Source organism: Petaurus breviceps, unplaced genomic scaffold (genome assembly GCF_028583685.1).
Source record: "Petaurus breviceps papuanus isolate PSGF00001 unplaced genomic scaffold, PetGlider_PUasm1.0 38, whole genome shotgun sequence".
NCBI classification, from domain to species: domain Eukaryota; kingdom Metazoa; phylum Chordata; class Mammalia; order Diprotodontia; family Petauridae; genus Petaurus; species Petaurus breviceps.
In genome coordinates, this window is record NW_027186304.1 from 53,001,199 (window position 1) to 53,019,631 (window position 18,433).

Consider the following 18,433-nt stretch of genomic DNA (forward strand, 5'->3'; position numbering starts at 1 on the left):
GAGTGATATTTTTACAGAAATTTAAATCATTTTCATCCAGCTTTATTTAGCCTGTTAGCCATGTCTGTTAATTTTGGCTAACAAGTGTAAGTTGTATTGCAATTAATAACCTTTAGACCTCCAGTCATGTGATAAAAAGAGCTATATTTTGTATTAAGTACAAGTCCCAGGTTACTAAAAAGCTGTAGTTCAAAATTTCATTCTTAAGTCAACTAAGTATATTTTTCCCATAGAATTCACATCTAAATCATGAGGTTCTAAGATTATATAATAACTAATAGACAGCATTTAAAGAGTGCTTTAAGGTACTTTACAAATATTATTTCAATGATTCTCATAATAACCCTGGGAGGTAGATCTCCATTTTACAGATGAGGAAAAGTGAGGCTGAGAGAGATTAAGTAATTTAATTTTCATTAAATCCTTTTATCACATTAATGTATGTTATTCTTATTTATTTATTATTTGTATTATAATAATCCTTTTATTAAAAGGATTTGTTTGTTTGTAAAATTTGGATTCAGCCAAAAGGCAACACTTAAAGATCTAGAAGGCCTCAAGGCTGCAGGTTCCCCACCCCTGGAAGTGATTTGCCCAGAACCACTCTGCTAATAACCTAAGGCCAGATTTGAGTTCAGGTTTTCCTGACTCCAAGTCTAGTGTTCTATCCACTATACCACTTATCTTCCTCCCACAAATGCCTTTTTAACTTTTAATGTACTTGAAATACAACAGTAATAGTAATCTATAGTGTTAATAGCACCATACAGTATTAATAGTACCACAGAACATACCCTCTATGGAGATGAGAAGATACATTCAGAGTTTTAACACCACTAGAAAGAGATATTTAACAGAGCCAGAAGTAGAAAATAGTCTGAGGGAAGTATTGACATATAGTCAATATAACTGAAAAGAGTCTTCCACTATGCTGGGCACCACAAAGATAGCCAACTGCCTTGGCATTTCTGCCCTGGGCTGTTTTAGCTAGGTTGTTCAAGAGGTGTGGATACTGAAAGCAAGTCCAATGTTTGGAAACCTGGCCATGGTATTCTGCAACTTGTTGGGAGGTCATAGTCTTCAGTCAATACAAGAAAGGAAGTAGGTTGGGGGTGGCTAGGTGGCGCAGTGAATAGAGCACTGGCCCTGGAGTCAGGAGGACCCGAGTTCAAATCCAGCCTCAGACACTTACCACTTACTAGCCATGTGACTTTGGACAAGTCACTTAACCCCAAATGCCCAGCCTTCCCCCAGGAAGGAAGGAAGGAAGGAAGGAAGGAAGGAAGGAAGGAAGGAAGGAAGGAAGGAAGGAAGGAAGGAAGGAAGGAAGGAAGGAGGTAGGTGATATTCTGATATTCCTTATGTCTCTGAGCATCAGGGGTCTAGCAGTCAAAGTCCTTGTCCTCAGTTTCCTAGGCATGTCTCTCCCTTGTGTCCATTGTCTGTGTACACGTGAGTTCTGATTGCCCTCCTTTGGGCTGCAGTGTTGGTGGTGTTTTAATATTGCCACAGATGCAACATTTATGTTTCCAAGCTTGTGTTATCTGCTGCCTTAAAGCCAACATACTTACATAAAGAGGAAGGAACTGTGATGAAAAGATGTGCCTAGCAGGGTTAGTGTATACTTTGCCGTGAGAACTCTTTCTCAGACATTCCCATGCCTTAAGAATATAAACGTGCTAATGTGGAAATATGTTTAACAGGATTGTACATGTATATGTATATTAGATTGCTTGCTGTCTTGTGAGGGGAGAGGGAAGGGAGGAAGGAGAAAAATTGGAACTCAAAATTTTATAAAAATGAATGTTAAAAACTATTTTTACATATAATTGGAAAAAAATAAAATACTATTAAGGAACAAAAAAATTTTTATAACTGTAAAAAACAAAAGAATATGATCATGCCAGTGACTGTGAAACCACTAGGTCATGAGAACCCCGATAACCTGCTCTGACAGCAGTGAGGGCGGGGAAGAAAGAGGGAGAGGGAGAATGGGAACAACAGATATGGCAACTGTTTGTGTAGATGGTTTGTTCAAAGATTCTGTAGTCAAAAGTCAGGGATTGTCGTGTTGCTACCGTACATAACATTTGGAAAACTGAAACTCTTTGTCCTAAGTAACCCAGGCTTTTTTTTTTCCTCGTGTCTATTCCTTCAGGATGTTGGAGGAGTCTGTTCATTTTACCAGCTCTGTGGGGTTGGAAGGTTGTTTAAAAAAAAAAACATAAACAACAACATGATTTGGAAATAGATTAAAAGTATGTGCTTTGTATTATGTTTTTCTACTTAAGGTACAAGGAGAAATTTAAGGAATGACTTGCTTGTGGCTGCAGACTCCATCACTAATACCATGTCCTCTCTGGTGAAGGAGCTAAATTCAGGTGAGACTCTAAATGCCACCCATGTCTCAATGATTAAAACAACTGCTATGCATTACATAGGGATCTATAAAAGCCTATAGATCTGCTTAGCTTACAAAGTATGGATTGAAGGTAGAACTGGTTAAAAGCCAAGGTTTTAAAGTTATTAATTTGTCCATACATTTTAAAGTGCTTAAATGACCCTTTGTCTCTGAAAAAAAAATGTCTTTATTTATGGGAGACAAAGGCCATTAGTGGCCCTGGACTTACAAAGACCTGAATTGAAGAATTATATTTCACATATTGGAGAAGTGACCCTAGGCAAGTCACTTATCCTCTTAGGGTCCCAGACAAATTCTTTTAAGATTGTAAATTGCAACACTGTTGCTGACACCATAAAAAAAATCATTATTTATAATGAGTACTTATAATGGTTTAAAAAATCTATACTTTTTGCCCCCTTAGAAATGTATCCCAGTGTCTCATATCCATCTAATTAATCTCATTATTTTGTGTTTTCCAGAAAGTCCGTAATTTAATAATATTTTGACTTGGCCCGTGGTTTTTCATTCTGATATTTTTGTGCCAGTTCTTTGGAATGTGTTTGAGGAGACTGGAAGTAGACCAAGGACCTTTGAATATCTATATTAGTCTGCTCCACAGCTTTCATTTATATGGTTGAAAATAATACCTCACAATTGTATGGCACTTTACCTGCATTTTCTTTATTGAACAGATCTTTTTGTTGATTTCTCTGTTTTTTACATTACCTGAACTTCTCGCTGTAATTTTCTCCCTCCCAGAGAGTCATCCCTAAAAACAAAGAATTCTTTACATCCCTTTTCAAAGTGTTTTCATTCATTCAGGAAACACTGACTGAACATCAACCTATAAGGCATTGTTAAATGCAGTGGGGGGGATACAAAGATAAATAAAATGTGACCCTTTCCCTCCTCTCAGAAGTTAGTTCATCTGAAACAAAGTTGAGCTAGCTTTCAAAAAAATAAAGCTTTATCAAATAACTAAGGGAAAATAATAGCTCAGCCCTTATATTGTACTTCAAGGTTTGCAAAGTGCTTTACAAATATTCTCTCATTAGATCCTCACAAGAACCCTGGGAGTTAAGTACTATTATTGTATCCCCATTTTGCAGATGAGGAATGCGACTGAGAACTTAAATGATTTGCCCAGGAGGATGTAGCTAGGAAGTGTCTGAGATAGGATGTATGTAAACTTCAACAAGATGTCCCATAATGGTCAGATAATAGAGCAGGAGTGGGGACTACCAGTTAGGAGACTGTAGTCCATTTTATCTTATCAAAGAAAAGGAAACAAGTAGTCATTATCTGCCTACTATGTACCAAGCACTCTGCTAAGTAATTGCTTTCCAAATATTATCTCATTTGATCCTGATAACAGTGTGAAGTGCTATTTTTGTCCCCATTTTTGCAGTTGAGGAACTAAGGCATAGGTTAAGTGACTTGCCCAGGGTCACACAGCTAGAAGGTATCTGAGTCTAGAATTAAACTCAGGTCTTCCTGACTCCAGGCTCAGCACTCTATCTACTGTTTGATTTATATTATTATTTACCGTGTTTCCCCGATAATAAGACCTATCCCGAAAATAAGCCCTCCCTTTACTGTGTACGATTCCTCTAAAATAAGCCCTCCCCCGAAAATAAGCCCTATTGAGATTGCTACTGTAGTGAAGGTGATCCCCTGCGCTACACGCTACATTACGGTACCCTCTGTATGCACCGTCCCCCTCCCCTGTGAAACGCACGCCGCGCTCCGAGCTGCATCCAATCAGAGCTGCAGCAGTGAGCGCGTCATCCTGTTCTTTATTGAATTCATTATTGAATAAAGGTACATTTTTTTGTTCACATTTACCTGTTTATTAAAATTGCTGTCAATGTTCATTAAAATAAGCCCTCCCCTGAAAATAAGCCCTCTGGTGTTTTTCTGTCCAAAAAAATTAATAAGACAGTGTCTTATTATCGGGAAAACACGGGTAGCTGTGTCTGACTCTTGTGACCCCATTTGGGGTTTTCTTGGCAAAACTTTCCTCCTCCAGCTCATTTTACAGATGAGGAAACTGAGGCAAACAGTCTTAAGTGACTTGCTCAGGATCGTGTAACTAGTAAAAGTCTGAAGTCAGATTTGAACTGGGGAAGACGAGTCTTCTTGACTCCAGGCCCAGTATTCTATCTACTGTGTCACCTAGCTGTCCAGTCACTCAGTAGGAAGAAGGTATATAATTCAAGACTTCATGGATGATAACATTACTGCCCAGGTAAATTGTTAAGAATTAACTATTTTGCTCTCTCCAGAGAGGCAATAAAATACCTCTCCAGACAAATATTATCAGTTTACACAATTATAATATTTTATAATAAAAGGTATGACTTCATTGGCAACTGGCATTTTTAGCATCATATATGTTGCATTTCCAATATGTTAAGAATTACAGGATTATAACATTATATCAGAAAACAGTTTAAAAAATATATTCAACAGAGTATTTGGTGGGGAGGAAAAGGTTCTAAGATTTCTTATCAATTATAGCAAACACCTTTTTTCAGTGTGTTGAATAAAATTCTACATGCAACCCATGATTTTAAATTTATTCAGTGATTTGGGTAAAAATAAAAACTGTTTACAATGCCAGTAGTAAAAGGAATTTCCTAACATTGGAAGCTAATGATCCTGTTATTTCTGATTATACCTAATAGAGGTGGGGAGTGAGACAGAGAGTAATGTGGATTCTGAATTTGGGCGAACCCAATTTGATGACCTGGTTCCATCACCCACTTCTGAAAAGGCTTTCCTTGCACAAATCCATGCCAGAAAACCTGGGTACCTTCACAGTGGAGCTGCCACTGGCACCATGCGCAGTGATATGTAAGTATGTCCCCTTTTTGTGTGTGTGTGTTCCTCTAAACCTAAAAATACAATAAAAGACTGTGAGTAGCTGTGGAAAATGTAGGGTGTGTGGAGGTAGAAGTGTTCCTTCATTTTGGAAAAAAGATGGTACCGATGACCTAACCCTCTTGGAGAAAAAGAACTAAGGTGCTTTCAATGTAGCAGAATTGGGAGGCAAGATCTACTGGGAGTAACTATGAATATAAAAGGACTTGGGCAGCGTCTGCTATCATTCTTTATAGAGAATTTCTAGGAAGGGGAACAAACAGAGAAGGTGCTATAGACTCCCAGAGAAGAAGCTTAGCAGCTTTGAAGAACCAAAGGAGAAAGTGACCAGATGCCATCTTGAATTATCGGCGTTCTGAAGAGTGATGCATAAAAAAAAAAAAAATCAGTGAAGGATCTTTGCTGGGCAACTCAAAACATGAAATGATTTCTACCAGTACAGAGCATGACCCATCTATGAATGAGTTGATAAATCACTGGAAGTTGCCTTAAGTACAGAGTGCTTAAATGATTTGCCTAGGGTCACACAACCAGTAAGAGGAAGAATTTGAACCCAGGGCAAATCTTTCTGAATCCAAGCCCAGCCCTCTCTATCCACTGTTGATATTACCTCTGTCATTGCCCTTTGTTTAAAATTCAAATGCTAGAAAGCAGAATATAAAACAGAGGATCAAAATGTCATGGTTATAGAAGTTTTTATCCTTTGTAATTCATTATTTCACATGTTTATTCTTTGGAATGAGTTCATCTATGTTGTGTAAATAAGCATTCATTTTATTTTACATAATGAAACATTCACGTATTAGTAGTTACCTATAGTTTCCTTAGTTGTAGCTCTAAGACTTTAGCCTAAGGCTTAAATTATGCAATCCACTGGATATCATTGATTATGTGTTTTTCTATATAGTAGAAACTGTCCTTGAGGATCTTGGACACAAGATCCTAAATAAATAAAATATTATTTTAGAGAATATTTTATTAGTTATTAAGAATGAATATAAAACTCCATGGAACATAGCATTGGAAGTGGATAGAACTAAGGAAGAAATTACTGCTAAAAATAATCATGCCTGAAGTTTATAGAGCCCTTAACATACATTGTTTCACTGGATCCTTACAACAGCCCTGAGAACTACACAGTATTAATATAACAGTTATCCCTTCCACATCACAACTTTCCCCAGCGTGGTTTTGATATATCACAAAGTCAGCATAAGAAATTAAATGGGAATTTGGGGGGAGTTTTGCAGAAGCCACAAATGACAGGCAAAGGCCAGCAGATGACACAGAAAAATTTTAGAAACTCAGAAATGCATAAAATATGTGTATGGTATTGTGTAATATTTCTATTTTATCTTTTAATACTGTAATAATTCAGACTTCTTCTCTACCCTAAAAAGGGAGGGTCAGAAACTTGTATGCGGATTTTCCAGATCATGGGGTCACAGTGACCTTCACCTCTGTGATGTAAAAAGGATATAGTATTGACTTCATTTTACAGATAAGAAAACTGATGCTCCAAAAGTTTAAGTGATTTCCCCAAAATCACAAAGCTTAAGTTTCAGAGTTAAGATATGAAGTCAGGTTTCTTTTGACTCCAAACCAAATGCTCTCCTCATTAAACCATGCTGCCTCTCAAGAAAACACACATCTGCTATGAATTTTTTTATCCACGTTCTCCCTTAGTTCCAATCCATTTCTCTTCGGGCCCAAGATCCATTTGCTCCAATTAATTTCATTGCTGTATTCTCAGGGTTACAGAAGATGGGGACCCCTATGTGAGGACTGAGGATGAAAATTATGAAAATGACTCCGTCCGTCAGTTGGAAAATGAGCTCAAGATGGAAGAATATCTGAAGCAGAAGCTACAGGACGAAGCTTACCAGGTATACGGGTCGGATACGTGCTGTTCCCTAGCCCTCCCCCTGTTAGTGTGCATTACATCTACTTTCATAGCTGGCATCCTTTGTAGAACAAAGAATATTCATTCATTCCCACTTTCCTAGGGATTAAACAGGCCCCTTTGCTCACAGTATTTTAGACTCTAAATCAAATCATTGACAAGTAGTCAGGTACTAAATAGCACTAGTAACACTAATCATGCAAATTAATTCTATTCATTACTCAAAAATGTTCTATTTGAAACTCTTATCTAGAATGTCAGAAAAAAAAACTTTATTCAAGTTGGGAGAAACATGTTGCCTTTACTGTACCCAAACTGAACTTTGGCAGAAATTTCATTTCTCTCTCTGGGTCTTATAGCACTATGATGAGATTATTATTTCATCATATTTATTAGAAACAGATTTTTAGAAGAAATAAAAGATATGTTATTTCCTGAAATACTTTAAAACTGCTGCAGTATCTACATGCTTATCTTAATTATATTTGAATGGCTATATTAGTTATCAGATGAGAATAAGCAATAAAATTAAGTTAAAACTATTTGTACCTACTTTTATAAGGAAAGTAGACAATCTACTCATGGATTATAAGGAGACAATCTACTCATGGATTCCATTAAAGACAGATGACAGAGGCAGCTAGGTGGGGCCACAGTGTACAAAGCACCAGCCCTGTCATCAGGAGGACCTGAGTTCAAACTGGCCTCAGACACTTACTAGCTGTGTGACCCTGGGCAAGTCACTTAACCATGATTTCCTCACCAAAAAAAAAAAAAGGACAGATAACAGAGTACAACATTCCACTGAGAAATTCTGGGAAAATTGTAAATTCCGGATATAGAAGTAGAAGGCAAGTCTTCAGAAATACTAGAAATATATTTGCTCTCTTATAAATCAGTGGGAAAGAGGGCAGAGAACAGCAACATTTCTTAAAATCTGACTGTACTAATTACTTGAAGAAACTAAGGACACTGAACCTGGCAAAGAAAAGATTTACTCAGTTCTTGGGATCTCAGCTTTTTGGAGGGTTTTCACATGGGAAAAGCATTATATATATTCTGCTTAGCCCTGGAAAGAAAAATCAGAACCAGGGGGTGGTAGAATCAGGGATTTGGGTTCAGTATATGAAAGAACTGAGGGGCAACATGGCCTAGTGGATAGAGAACTGGCCTCAGAGTGAGGAAGTACATTCAAGGTCCCATCTCTAGCATATGCTGACTTTGTGACCCTGGGGGAGTCCTTTAGCTTCTCAGTTACCCAAAACAAATCTCCAAGACTTTAAACTGCACAATAGGTACCAGTCTACATTACTAAAAGGATCTGGCTCATCAGGAATTCTCTTTAGCAATGAAATCACAGGTGCAATTTTTTAAATAAAAAAAATGACTGAAAATGAAAAACTGAAAAAAAAAAAGTAGCTGTCCAAAACCGGAATGGGCTGCCTCAGGATTAGAAGTCTACAACTTCAATTTGGATAACCACTTATCAGGAATGCTATTTGAGGGATTCATATTTTAGGAAAAGTATCAACCCAATGCCCTTTAACCCTCTAAGATCCCTTCCAACCCTAAACCCCAATTCAGAGAGAATAATATGTAAATTTTTTACAATGATAGCTTTCCCTAATTCCTTAGCTCTCTTCCCATGTTTAATTTCCCCTTCTGTTTTTTTTTTCTTCTCTCAAAACAACAGGCATTTTACGCTTATTAGTGAGGTTCAAGGCCCCCAGTGCATATAGCTGGGTCTATGCCTTTTAGTAGGCTCAATCACATTATACTATCTACCTATATTACCTCCTGAATACCCAGGCCAGCTTTCTCTGCATTTTGGTGTCTGCTGTACTCTTTTCTTTCTTTCTTTCTTTCTTTTTTAAGTACACCAAAGAAGAAAAAAATGACCTTTTATTTGACTTTCTCACATGACATACTAAGTTAAAATTTGAAATATTCTCCCTGGAGCACTATAGGACAAAGGGACATACTTCCCTTCCACCAACCAAAGAAAAGAAAGCATGGCTTCTCAGCCTCTATAATTCTTCTGGGCAATGATTAGATAGAAGAAAATGTAATTAAAATCATCCTATTGTACTTTTACAAGAAGAGAATACCAAAATCACAGATCCTGGCTCCATCTTTGCTCTGATCTCTGTATCTTTCTATCTTAGGGCTTTAACTCCTGACATTTCATTAGGCTTTATCAATTTGGTCTCAAAAGCACCTTGAGAAAGATCCACTTTTAAAGACAACTAACATGCTGGTCCAGTTGTTTAAAAAAATGTGAATATCTCTCTCTCTCTCTTTTACTCTCTCTTTCTATATAGATATAGATACTTGTCTACAGATCAATAGAGATATAAATATATAAAGTATATTTATATGTGAATTTTCATATATAAATATAAAATACATATGTATATGAATATTTATGTATAAATATATTTATATATAAACATATGTATTTATAAATATTTATACACAGATCTTTATAAATACATAAAATGCTGCAGAAACCTGCATAAAGCTGCTAAAATCCAGATTAGTGAAGATTTCTTTTTCCCTAGGATGTTCACTGCATTCCACAGCAGGGAAGAAGAGATATGTCACTTTGCTTGGAATCAAGCCATTAGAAAGTCACAGGGAATTTTGACTGATGATATTACCACATGTTTCTCATTTGGCTCTATTTCATGTACACAGAGATATAGTAAAATTATCAATGCCCGGGTTCCTGTTTTTCTAGGCTCCTCCGCTTGGCTCCCTCTTGGAGCTCAGTTATTTCTGGCTTTGGGTAACACCAGGAACTGTGACTACAGGCATTCCACAAGTGAGGAAGAGGTCACCCTTCTGCTGTTCTCTACAGAACATTGGATCTGATATTTTTATTAATGTATCAGGAATTATGCTGATGGGTAAAACTTGTTGAGGAAATACTGGGCGTTTTACAGTCTTCTCTCTGTGATGAAGAAACCTCTTTGGAGCCATAAGCTGTTTACACATTGCTTTCTCCTCTATGCCCAGATACCACAATGGCGGACAGAAATAAAATGTCAGAACCACAGAAGAAATGTGTCTGGAAGAATTTAAGATGATTTTCTGTAAATGTACAGATGTGAACGCTCCAGCCGCCATTCCCTCTCCTGCTCCCCTTTCCCAGCCCCCCACTGCCACTCTCTTTGTGTGCTTGGCTTTCATCCAAATAATTCACCAGCTTGGCTGCCTCCCTGACTTGGTGTGTCACTTCTCTTGTTTTATATCCTTTTTCACCCACAGGTCAGCTTGCAAGGTTGAGTGCATATCCTTCTATCACTTTCCTCTCAAGTAAGTATCCTCTTTATTTAGGAGAGAACATGGCTACTTACCAGATCACTTTGTGTTTTGTTTTTATTTTTTTTTCAAGTCCACATGTGATGAGATCCCTTCCTTCTCTGTTAGCATCGAGCAATCATAGCTGTTTATGGCATATTTAACAGTAATTCTGCAGAGTGCTGGCCAGCACCTCCAGAACCTGCATTTTTTACTCTGATTCATTAGGATAATTGGCAGGATTCCCTCTATATGCTAATGACGCTCCAAGGAGCAGCCCTTGGCACTCACTCAGCCCATGTAGCAACAAGATCTTGATCACTTTACATTTCTCTAATGGAATCCAACCTTTACAAAACTGTAGATCAGAGGGATTCTTAAACTTTTGGTGTCATGGACCCCTTTGGTAGTCTGCTGGTGAAACTTATGGACCATTTCTCAGAATCAAGTTTTTAAATACATAAAATATAGAGTATCACAAAGGAAAACAATCATATTGAAATACAGTCATCCACGTATTTTCTTTTTTGGGGGGGGCTTCCTTTTTGGAGGGGGGAGGGTAGGGCAATTGGTGTTAAATGACTTGCCCAAGGTCACATGGCTAGTTTTTATGTTGTGTCTGAACTCAGGTCCTCTTGACTCCAGGGCCAGTGCTCTATTCACTGCACTACCTAGCCATCCCCATCCATGTATTTTCAAAAGAAAGCTCATGGACACTAGGCTGAGAAGTCCTATCATAGAGAGACAAAATAGAGAAGCACAGGTCTTCACCAACTTTGTGATATAGTCAAAGAATTGAACATGCTACCCTCTACTATTGTGTAATTAAAGCCCTTGGTTTGGTAGTACTAGCTAGAGGTAGCTAGGTGGCGCAGTGAATAGAGAACTGGCCCTGGAGTTAGGAGGACCTGAGTTCAAATCTGGCCTCAGACACTTAACACTTACTAGCCATGTGATCATGTGATCTTGGGGAAGTCACTTAACCCCAATTGCCCTGCATTCCCCCTCTAAAAAGCAAAAAAAAAAAAAAAAAAAAAAAAGGAAGACCAGAGGTCAAAAATGGTCTCAGATACTTACTAGCTGTGTGACCCTGGGCAAATCACTTAACCTGTTTGCCTTAATCCACTGGGGGAGGAAATGGCAAACCACTTCAATATCTTCATCAGGAAAACCCCATGGACAGTGTTGAAATGCTATGTAGTTCATAGGGTCACAATCAGACACAACTGAATAACAACAATGACAACCAAGCGGAAAAAGCTTCATATCCAATCCCAAGGATGAACTGTGTGTTTCCACTGTCAGAGAACCAGCCTAATTTTAGAAAGTCTTAGTAGGAGAAGTCATGCCCCAGTGTGATCATCCATTTTTTCCAGTCACTGCAACTGAGGGAAATCCCCAACTCAGGCTGACAGGGCAGCAGCAGTCCTCCCCACAACAAGGTAATCAAAGATTCCTGAAGCACTTAAAAAAGTCCCATGAAGAACATCGTGGCACAATGCAAAGAGCTCTTGATTTCAAGTCAGATGACCTGGGTAAAAATGCAAGCTGCACCCCTTCCTGCCTGTGTGACTGTGGGCAAGTCCTGTACTAACAGCTAATGTTTACATGACACTTCACAGCTTGCAGAGGGTTCTACATATGTTAACTCATTTGATGCTCACAACAGCCCAGTGCCATCATTATTCCCAATTTACAGATGGCAAAAACCAGGCTGAGGGCAGTTGATGCCTCATAAATGCTAACAGTAGCATTTATGCAGCACCTCAAGGTTTGCAAAGTGCTTTACAAATATTATCTCATTTTATCTTCAAACCAACCCTGGGAGATAGGTGCTATTATTGCTCCTGTTTCGCAGATGAAGAAATTGAGGTAGATAGGGGTTAAGTGACTTGCCCAGGGTCACTTAGTAAGGGTCTGAGGCTGGCTTTGAACTCAGGTCTTCCTGATTCCAAGCCCAATGCTTCACTTAGCTTGGAGGTTAAGTGACTTGCAAAGTGTTAACACAGCCAGGAAGCGTCTGAGGCACATTTTGAACTCAGATCTTTGGGACTCAGACTCCTGTGCCAACTCATCTGTAAAATGAAGGGTTTGGATTCAGTGACTTCAGAAATCCCTTTTATCTTTAAATCTATGGCCTATATTCCTATGTGAGCATACCAATACTCTGATGGAATTCCAAGTAAAGTCATATTGTATTAAAAAAAAATCAAAAGGATAAAAGTTTGTAAAGAGAAATGCTTCAGCTTTATGCATTTGACCTTGATCTTACCCTTATCTTAGCTTTTCCTGGCTATTCCTAGGCCCCTGTGGTTGTCTCAGAAGAAGTAAGGGGAGAATCCTTGTACCAGGAGCCTCCCCCCAGAGCACCTGTCCCTGTCCTTTCATGTACCGGCTACCCAACATTCCCCTCATGTCACCACCAGCCCCAAAGGCTCAGAACTAACCCAGCATTGGATTGTGCGTCTGGTTTAGATGTTAGATGCCACAGAGGAAACATGCAGCTGATTAGACACACCAAGGGTTACCCTGCACCCCAAGGGCCCTGCATCTCTCCCCATCTGGCCACGCTAACTGACTCCACGTGCTAGAACCCTTCAGTGCTGCCCTGTTCAGTTTAGAACTATTCCTCTTTCTTTGTTCACCCTGCTGCATTAATTCAAGCACCTTGCTCAGCTTTCAGTCAGCTGGGTCATGGTGCCTTTAACTCCACAAAATTGGCAAGACTGATCCTTGCAGCCTCTGGTTGTAAAATAAAAAAAAAATCAAGATGTAGTTCTAAAAGCCATAAAAATTAGCCAATAATATATTCCTCCTAAATTACCTCTGGCTCACTGTCCCAAGACCCAGAGTTAGGATTATGAGCCTGAGAACCAGAGTAAAGCAGAATTCCTAAGGTTAAGCTATAAAATGTGCTTTTTCTGGAGGGAGAGAATATCTCCTTGCTTTCCATTCTTTATCACCTTTCTGGGGTCTATACTCACTAGGTATCAAAGTGACAGCTAGGCGGTACAGGGCAGGAGTCAGGAAGGCTCATCTTTCTGAGTTCAAATCCAGTCTCAGACACCTACCAGCTGTGTGACCCCAGGCAAGTCACTTCACCCTGTTTGCCTCAGTTTCCTCATCTGTAAAATGATCTGGAGAAGGAAACAGCAAACCATGGGATCACAAAGAGTCGGTTATAACTGAAAAGACAGAACAACACCACACTCTCTATAGATTCATTATCATCATAGGCAGAAAAGCTCTGGAGTTGACTGAAAACATCTGTGGCAGATGTAGCAAGTCTAGTCCTGAAGAAGCAAGTATAATGTGGTTTGATCGTGTTTGCTCTGTATTGTGTTATTTTTTGGCAACCAAGGGCTGGCAGAAAAGGTCAATGCTAAGAAATGCCACACAAGAGAAAGAAGGGAAAAAAAGACTTTTGACATGACCCAGGCTACAGAGGCCTCAAGTCAACTGGATCTAAAAATGAAACTATCAACCCCAAAACTTGATTTTAAAATGCCTTTTTTACTAAAAAATAAAGCTTTTGACATAAACTTAGCAATAAAAGTTTAACACCTGTGATCTTGATGGCTTTGCATGTTTTCTGCATCCTGTATCCAGCCCATAACCAACCCCTTCTCCCTACAAAAAAAAAGTTTCTATGTATGTGTACATATATGTGTGTATATTATATATATATATATGTGTGTGTGTGTTGTATATGATATATACATATATAGAGACATAAGCATGAAGCAGTATGCTTTTAATTCAGTCACTTAAGCACTTAAAAGGCAATTGTAGGAAAAATGAAAGAAGGAACCGGTAGCTTTTCAACTTCCCATGGAGATATGGATATAGTAAAAGTGTTGGGGCAGCATTTTGTTACTAAACACGAACACTTTTGGGACACCCTACAGACCTTTTGTATATAGCAGAAAAGGAAATTAATTCACAAAAGACCTTGATCTTTTATAGAAAGGATCATGAAATTTACCTTTCAATTCTCATGTAAGCAATGATTGTCAATTGAATCAAAATAGAATCCCAGGTACTGTGGTAGGTATGCCAAATAGAGACAGATAGGCAGATTCAGAGAGACAGAGACAGAAAGAGAGACAAGGAGAGAAAAAGAGAGCCCCTTTGCCATAAGGGAGCTTCCAATCTAAATATACATAGGAGACACCTGCAGAATGTTTATCCATCAACAAGCATCAATTCCCTATAACATGATATAGTGAGAAAGAGCTGGCTAGTCTTCAAATTAAGAAAAAAACAAAAAATAGAATCTATGGTATATTTGAGTCAACTCCAAGCAGCTCTCAAGAGCCAACCGTCGTATATATGTATACACATGCACATATATACACACGTATACACATATGCATGTATGCACAAATTAACACATACATATATACAGTGTATATATGCATATACAATCTATGTACATGTGTGTATACCTACATACACATGTGTGTATATATTTCTTAATGATTTGTTCAAAGTCATATAGTAAGTAGTAGAGCTGGAATTAAAATCTATTGGGGAGGGGGGGTTGGAGGTGTAAATGTTTAACAACAAGGTCTCCAAGAAGAAAACTATATGCAAGACTCACTTTTAAACTGTATATGCATTATTAACATTTCATCTATCACTTTATTAAGTCTAGACAATCAATAAAAAATAAATAAAGACTTGGTTTGTAACATTTGCTAATTTTTGAGGTGTAAATCTTCACACTGAAAATTTAATGGTCAACTCTTGAGAGCTGATTTGAACTGACTCAGATACAGCATAGAATATGTTTTTTGTTTTGTTTTTTTTTTTATTTGAAGACTAGCCAACTCTTTCCCAACTACATCATATTACCTCATGCTTGTTGATACATAAGCATACTTCAGTATCTAATGCTCTTATCACATCATTCTATATAACATAGTGATTGGTGTTTATGAATCATCTTCTTCTAAGGCTGTAAGATCCTTAAAATCAGAGACTATATTTTATCCCTTCACCCACTCTCACTTAGTACAGTGTTCTATACATAGTACGTGCTTAAGTTATTCAATTGAATTTGATAAATTAATTTATTTTTGTCCAGAGCTGTGAATTCATGATGTGGCAATTCCTACCATCCTTGCCAATTGACAACTTATTGTAGAATACTGAAAGTTTAAATGACTTGCCCATTGTCATTTAGCTAGTATTAGCTACCACATCACACTGCTTCTTGAATTATTACCTTCAAAATAGTTCTGTTATGTAATAGTCAATAAATATTTATTAAGCACCCACTATGTGCCAGGCACTGTGGCAAGCACTAGAAATACAAAGAAAGGCAAAAGGCAGTCCCTGCCCATAAGCAGCTTACATTGAAAGATGAAAGACAAGACATAAGAGAACACTGAAAGGAGGGGAGGAGAGGGCAGTGACCACAGGGAGCATGATGAAGAAGTCCAAAGAAGTGTAGGCTGGTGAAAAATGAAGAAATTTTTGTTTTAATATATCAGTTGGGGAATGGTTCTTATTTTTATAAATTCGTCTCAATTCCCTATATATTTAAGAAATGAGACCTTCATCATAGAAACTTGCTGTAAAAATTTGCTACCCATTTCCTGCTTTCCTTCTAATTTTGGCTGCATTGGTTTTGTTTGTGCAAAACCTTTTTAATTTTATTAACCAAAATTATCCATTTTTCTTCCTATGATCCCCTTTTCTCTTGTTTAGTCATAAACTCTTCCCTTATCTGTGGATCTGACAGATACATTTTTCCATGCTCCCCTAATTTACTTATGATACCTTTATATATAAATCATTTATGCATTTTGACCTTATCTTTGGTATATTGTATGAGATATTGGTGCATGTCTACTTTCTGCCAAACTGCTTTTCATTTTTTCCTAGTAATTTTTGTCAAATAGTGAGTTCTTGCCCCCAACATTTGGGTTTATCAAACACTAAATTATTATAGTCATTTATGCTGTGTATTTTGTATCTAATCTATTCCGCTGATCAACCACCCTATTTTCTTAGCCAGTTCCAGATTGTTTTCATGATTACCACTTTGTAATATAGTTTGAAATCTGGTACTGGTAGGCCACTTTCCTTCACACTTTTTTTTTACTCATTCCTTTGATAGTCTTGACCTTTTCTTCTTTCAGATTAATTTTATGAGTATTTTTTTTAACTCTGTAAAGAAATTCTTTGGGGGCAGCTAGGTGGCACAGTGGCACAGAGCACTGGCCATGGAATCAGGAGGACCTGAGTTCAAATCTGGCCTCAGACACTTAACACAAAAACTAGCCGTGTGACCTTAGGCAAGTCACTTAATCCCAATTGCCCTCCAAAAAGCAAAACAAAAAAACAAAAAAGAAATTCGTTGGTAGTTTGATTGGTTTGGCACTGAATAAATAAATTAATTTGGGTAGAATCATAATTTTTATTATATTGGCTCAGCCTACCCATGAGTGATTAAAATTTCTCCAATTATTTAGATCTATCTTTATTTGTGTGAAAAGTGTTTTGTTATTGTGGGTTTGGATTGGCAGGTAGACTCCGAAGTATTTTATATTGTTTGCAGTTATTTTAAATGAAATTTCTCTTTCTTTCTCTTCCTACTTTGTTTTGTTCATAATATGTAGACATGCTGATGATTTGTGTGGGTTTATTTTATATCCTGCAAATGTGCTAAAGTTATTTGTTTCAACTAGTTTTTTAGTTGATTCTCTAGGGTTCTCTAAGTATACAATCATATCATCTGCAAAGAGTGATTATTTTATTTTCTTATTATCTATTCTAATTTCTCCAATCTCTCAATTTCTTCTTATTTTTCTCTTCTTGCCATAGCTAGCATTTCTAATACAATTTTGAACAATAGTGGTGATAACAAATATCCTTGCTTTAACCCTGATCTTATTGGAAAAACTTTAGATTATCCCTATTACAGATAAGGATTGTTTTCCATTTTAGATGGATACTATTTATCATTTTAAGAAAGGTGTCATTTATTCCTATGCTTTCTACTGTTTTTAGTAGGAATGGGTCTTGTATTTTTTTTTCGAAAGTTTTTGCAACATTTATTAACATAGTCATATGATTTTTTGTTGTTTTGTTACTGATATGACCAGTTATGATGATAGTTTTCCTAACATTGAATCAATCCTACATTCCTGGTATAAATCCCACCTGGTCATGTATGATTTTTGTGATCTATTGTTGTAATCTTGCTAATATTTTATTTAAAACATTTACTTCAATGTTCATTAGGAAAATTGACCTGTAGTTTTATTTCTCTGTATTTGCTCTCCTAGGTTGAAGTATAAAAACTGTATTTGGGTCAAAAAGGAATTTGGTAGAACTCCTTCTTTACCTATTTCTTCAAGAAGTTTATATAGGGGTGGCTAGGTGGTGCAGTGAATAGAGCACCAGCTCTGGAATCAGGAGGACCTGAGTTCAAATCTGGCCTCAGACACAACACAAAACTAGCCATGTGACCTTGAGCAAGTCACTTAACCCCAATTGCCCTACCTTCCTCTCTCCAAAAAAAAAAAAGTTTATATAGAATTAGAATCAATTGTTCTGTAAATGTTTGCACAACCATCTAGTCCTGGAGTTGTTTTTTTTTAATATGGAGCTCATTTATGACTTGTTCAATTTCTTTTTCTATTTCTGGGCATTTTATATTTTTATAAATATTCATATGTTTCACTTAAATTATCAGTTTTACTAGCATATTATTGGGCAATATAGCTCCTAAATAATTGCTATATTTAATTTCCTCTTCATCAGTGATGGCATTGACCCTTTTCATTTTTTGATAATGGCAATTTGTTTTTTTTTTTTCTTAAATGGAGGTTCTGGAAGGATCTCATTTTCCTCCATTAAGAGGGAGGAGCCCCAGGGGCAAAGGGTCATGATGAAGTGATCGTGCTGGATGAAAAAATTCCTGGGAT

At 37.3% G+C, this 18,433-nt stretch overlaps 1 protein-coding gene and 1 long non-coding RNA gene across 9 annotated transcripts in view; one reads left to right on the forward strand and one right to left on the reverse strand.

The window, feature by feature from the left end:
• Positions 1-18,433, forward strand: part of DTNA (dystrobrevin alpha) — a 492,078-nt gene that overhangs the window by 468,247 nt on the left and 5,398 nt on the right. For all 7 annotated transcript variants that reach the window (XM_069099883.1, XM_069099884.1, XM_069099886.1 and 4 more), the window contains 3 exons: positions 2,292-2,381; positions 5,092-5,260; positions 7,041-7,173. In XM_069099883.1, coding sequence (XP_068955984.1) covers positions 2,292-2,381; positions 5,092-5,260; positions 7,041-7,173 — 392 coding nt within the window. The remainder of the gene's footprint in view (positions 1-2,291; positions 2,382-5,091; positions 5,261-7,040; positions 7,174-18,433) is intronic.
• Positions 1-18,433, reverse strand: part of LOC138170506 (uncharacterized) — a 71,448-nt gene that overhangs the window by 28,737 nt on the left and 24,278 nt on the right. The gene's annotated exons all lie outside the window — the stretch shown is intronic.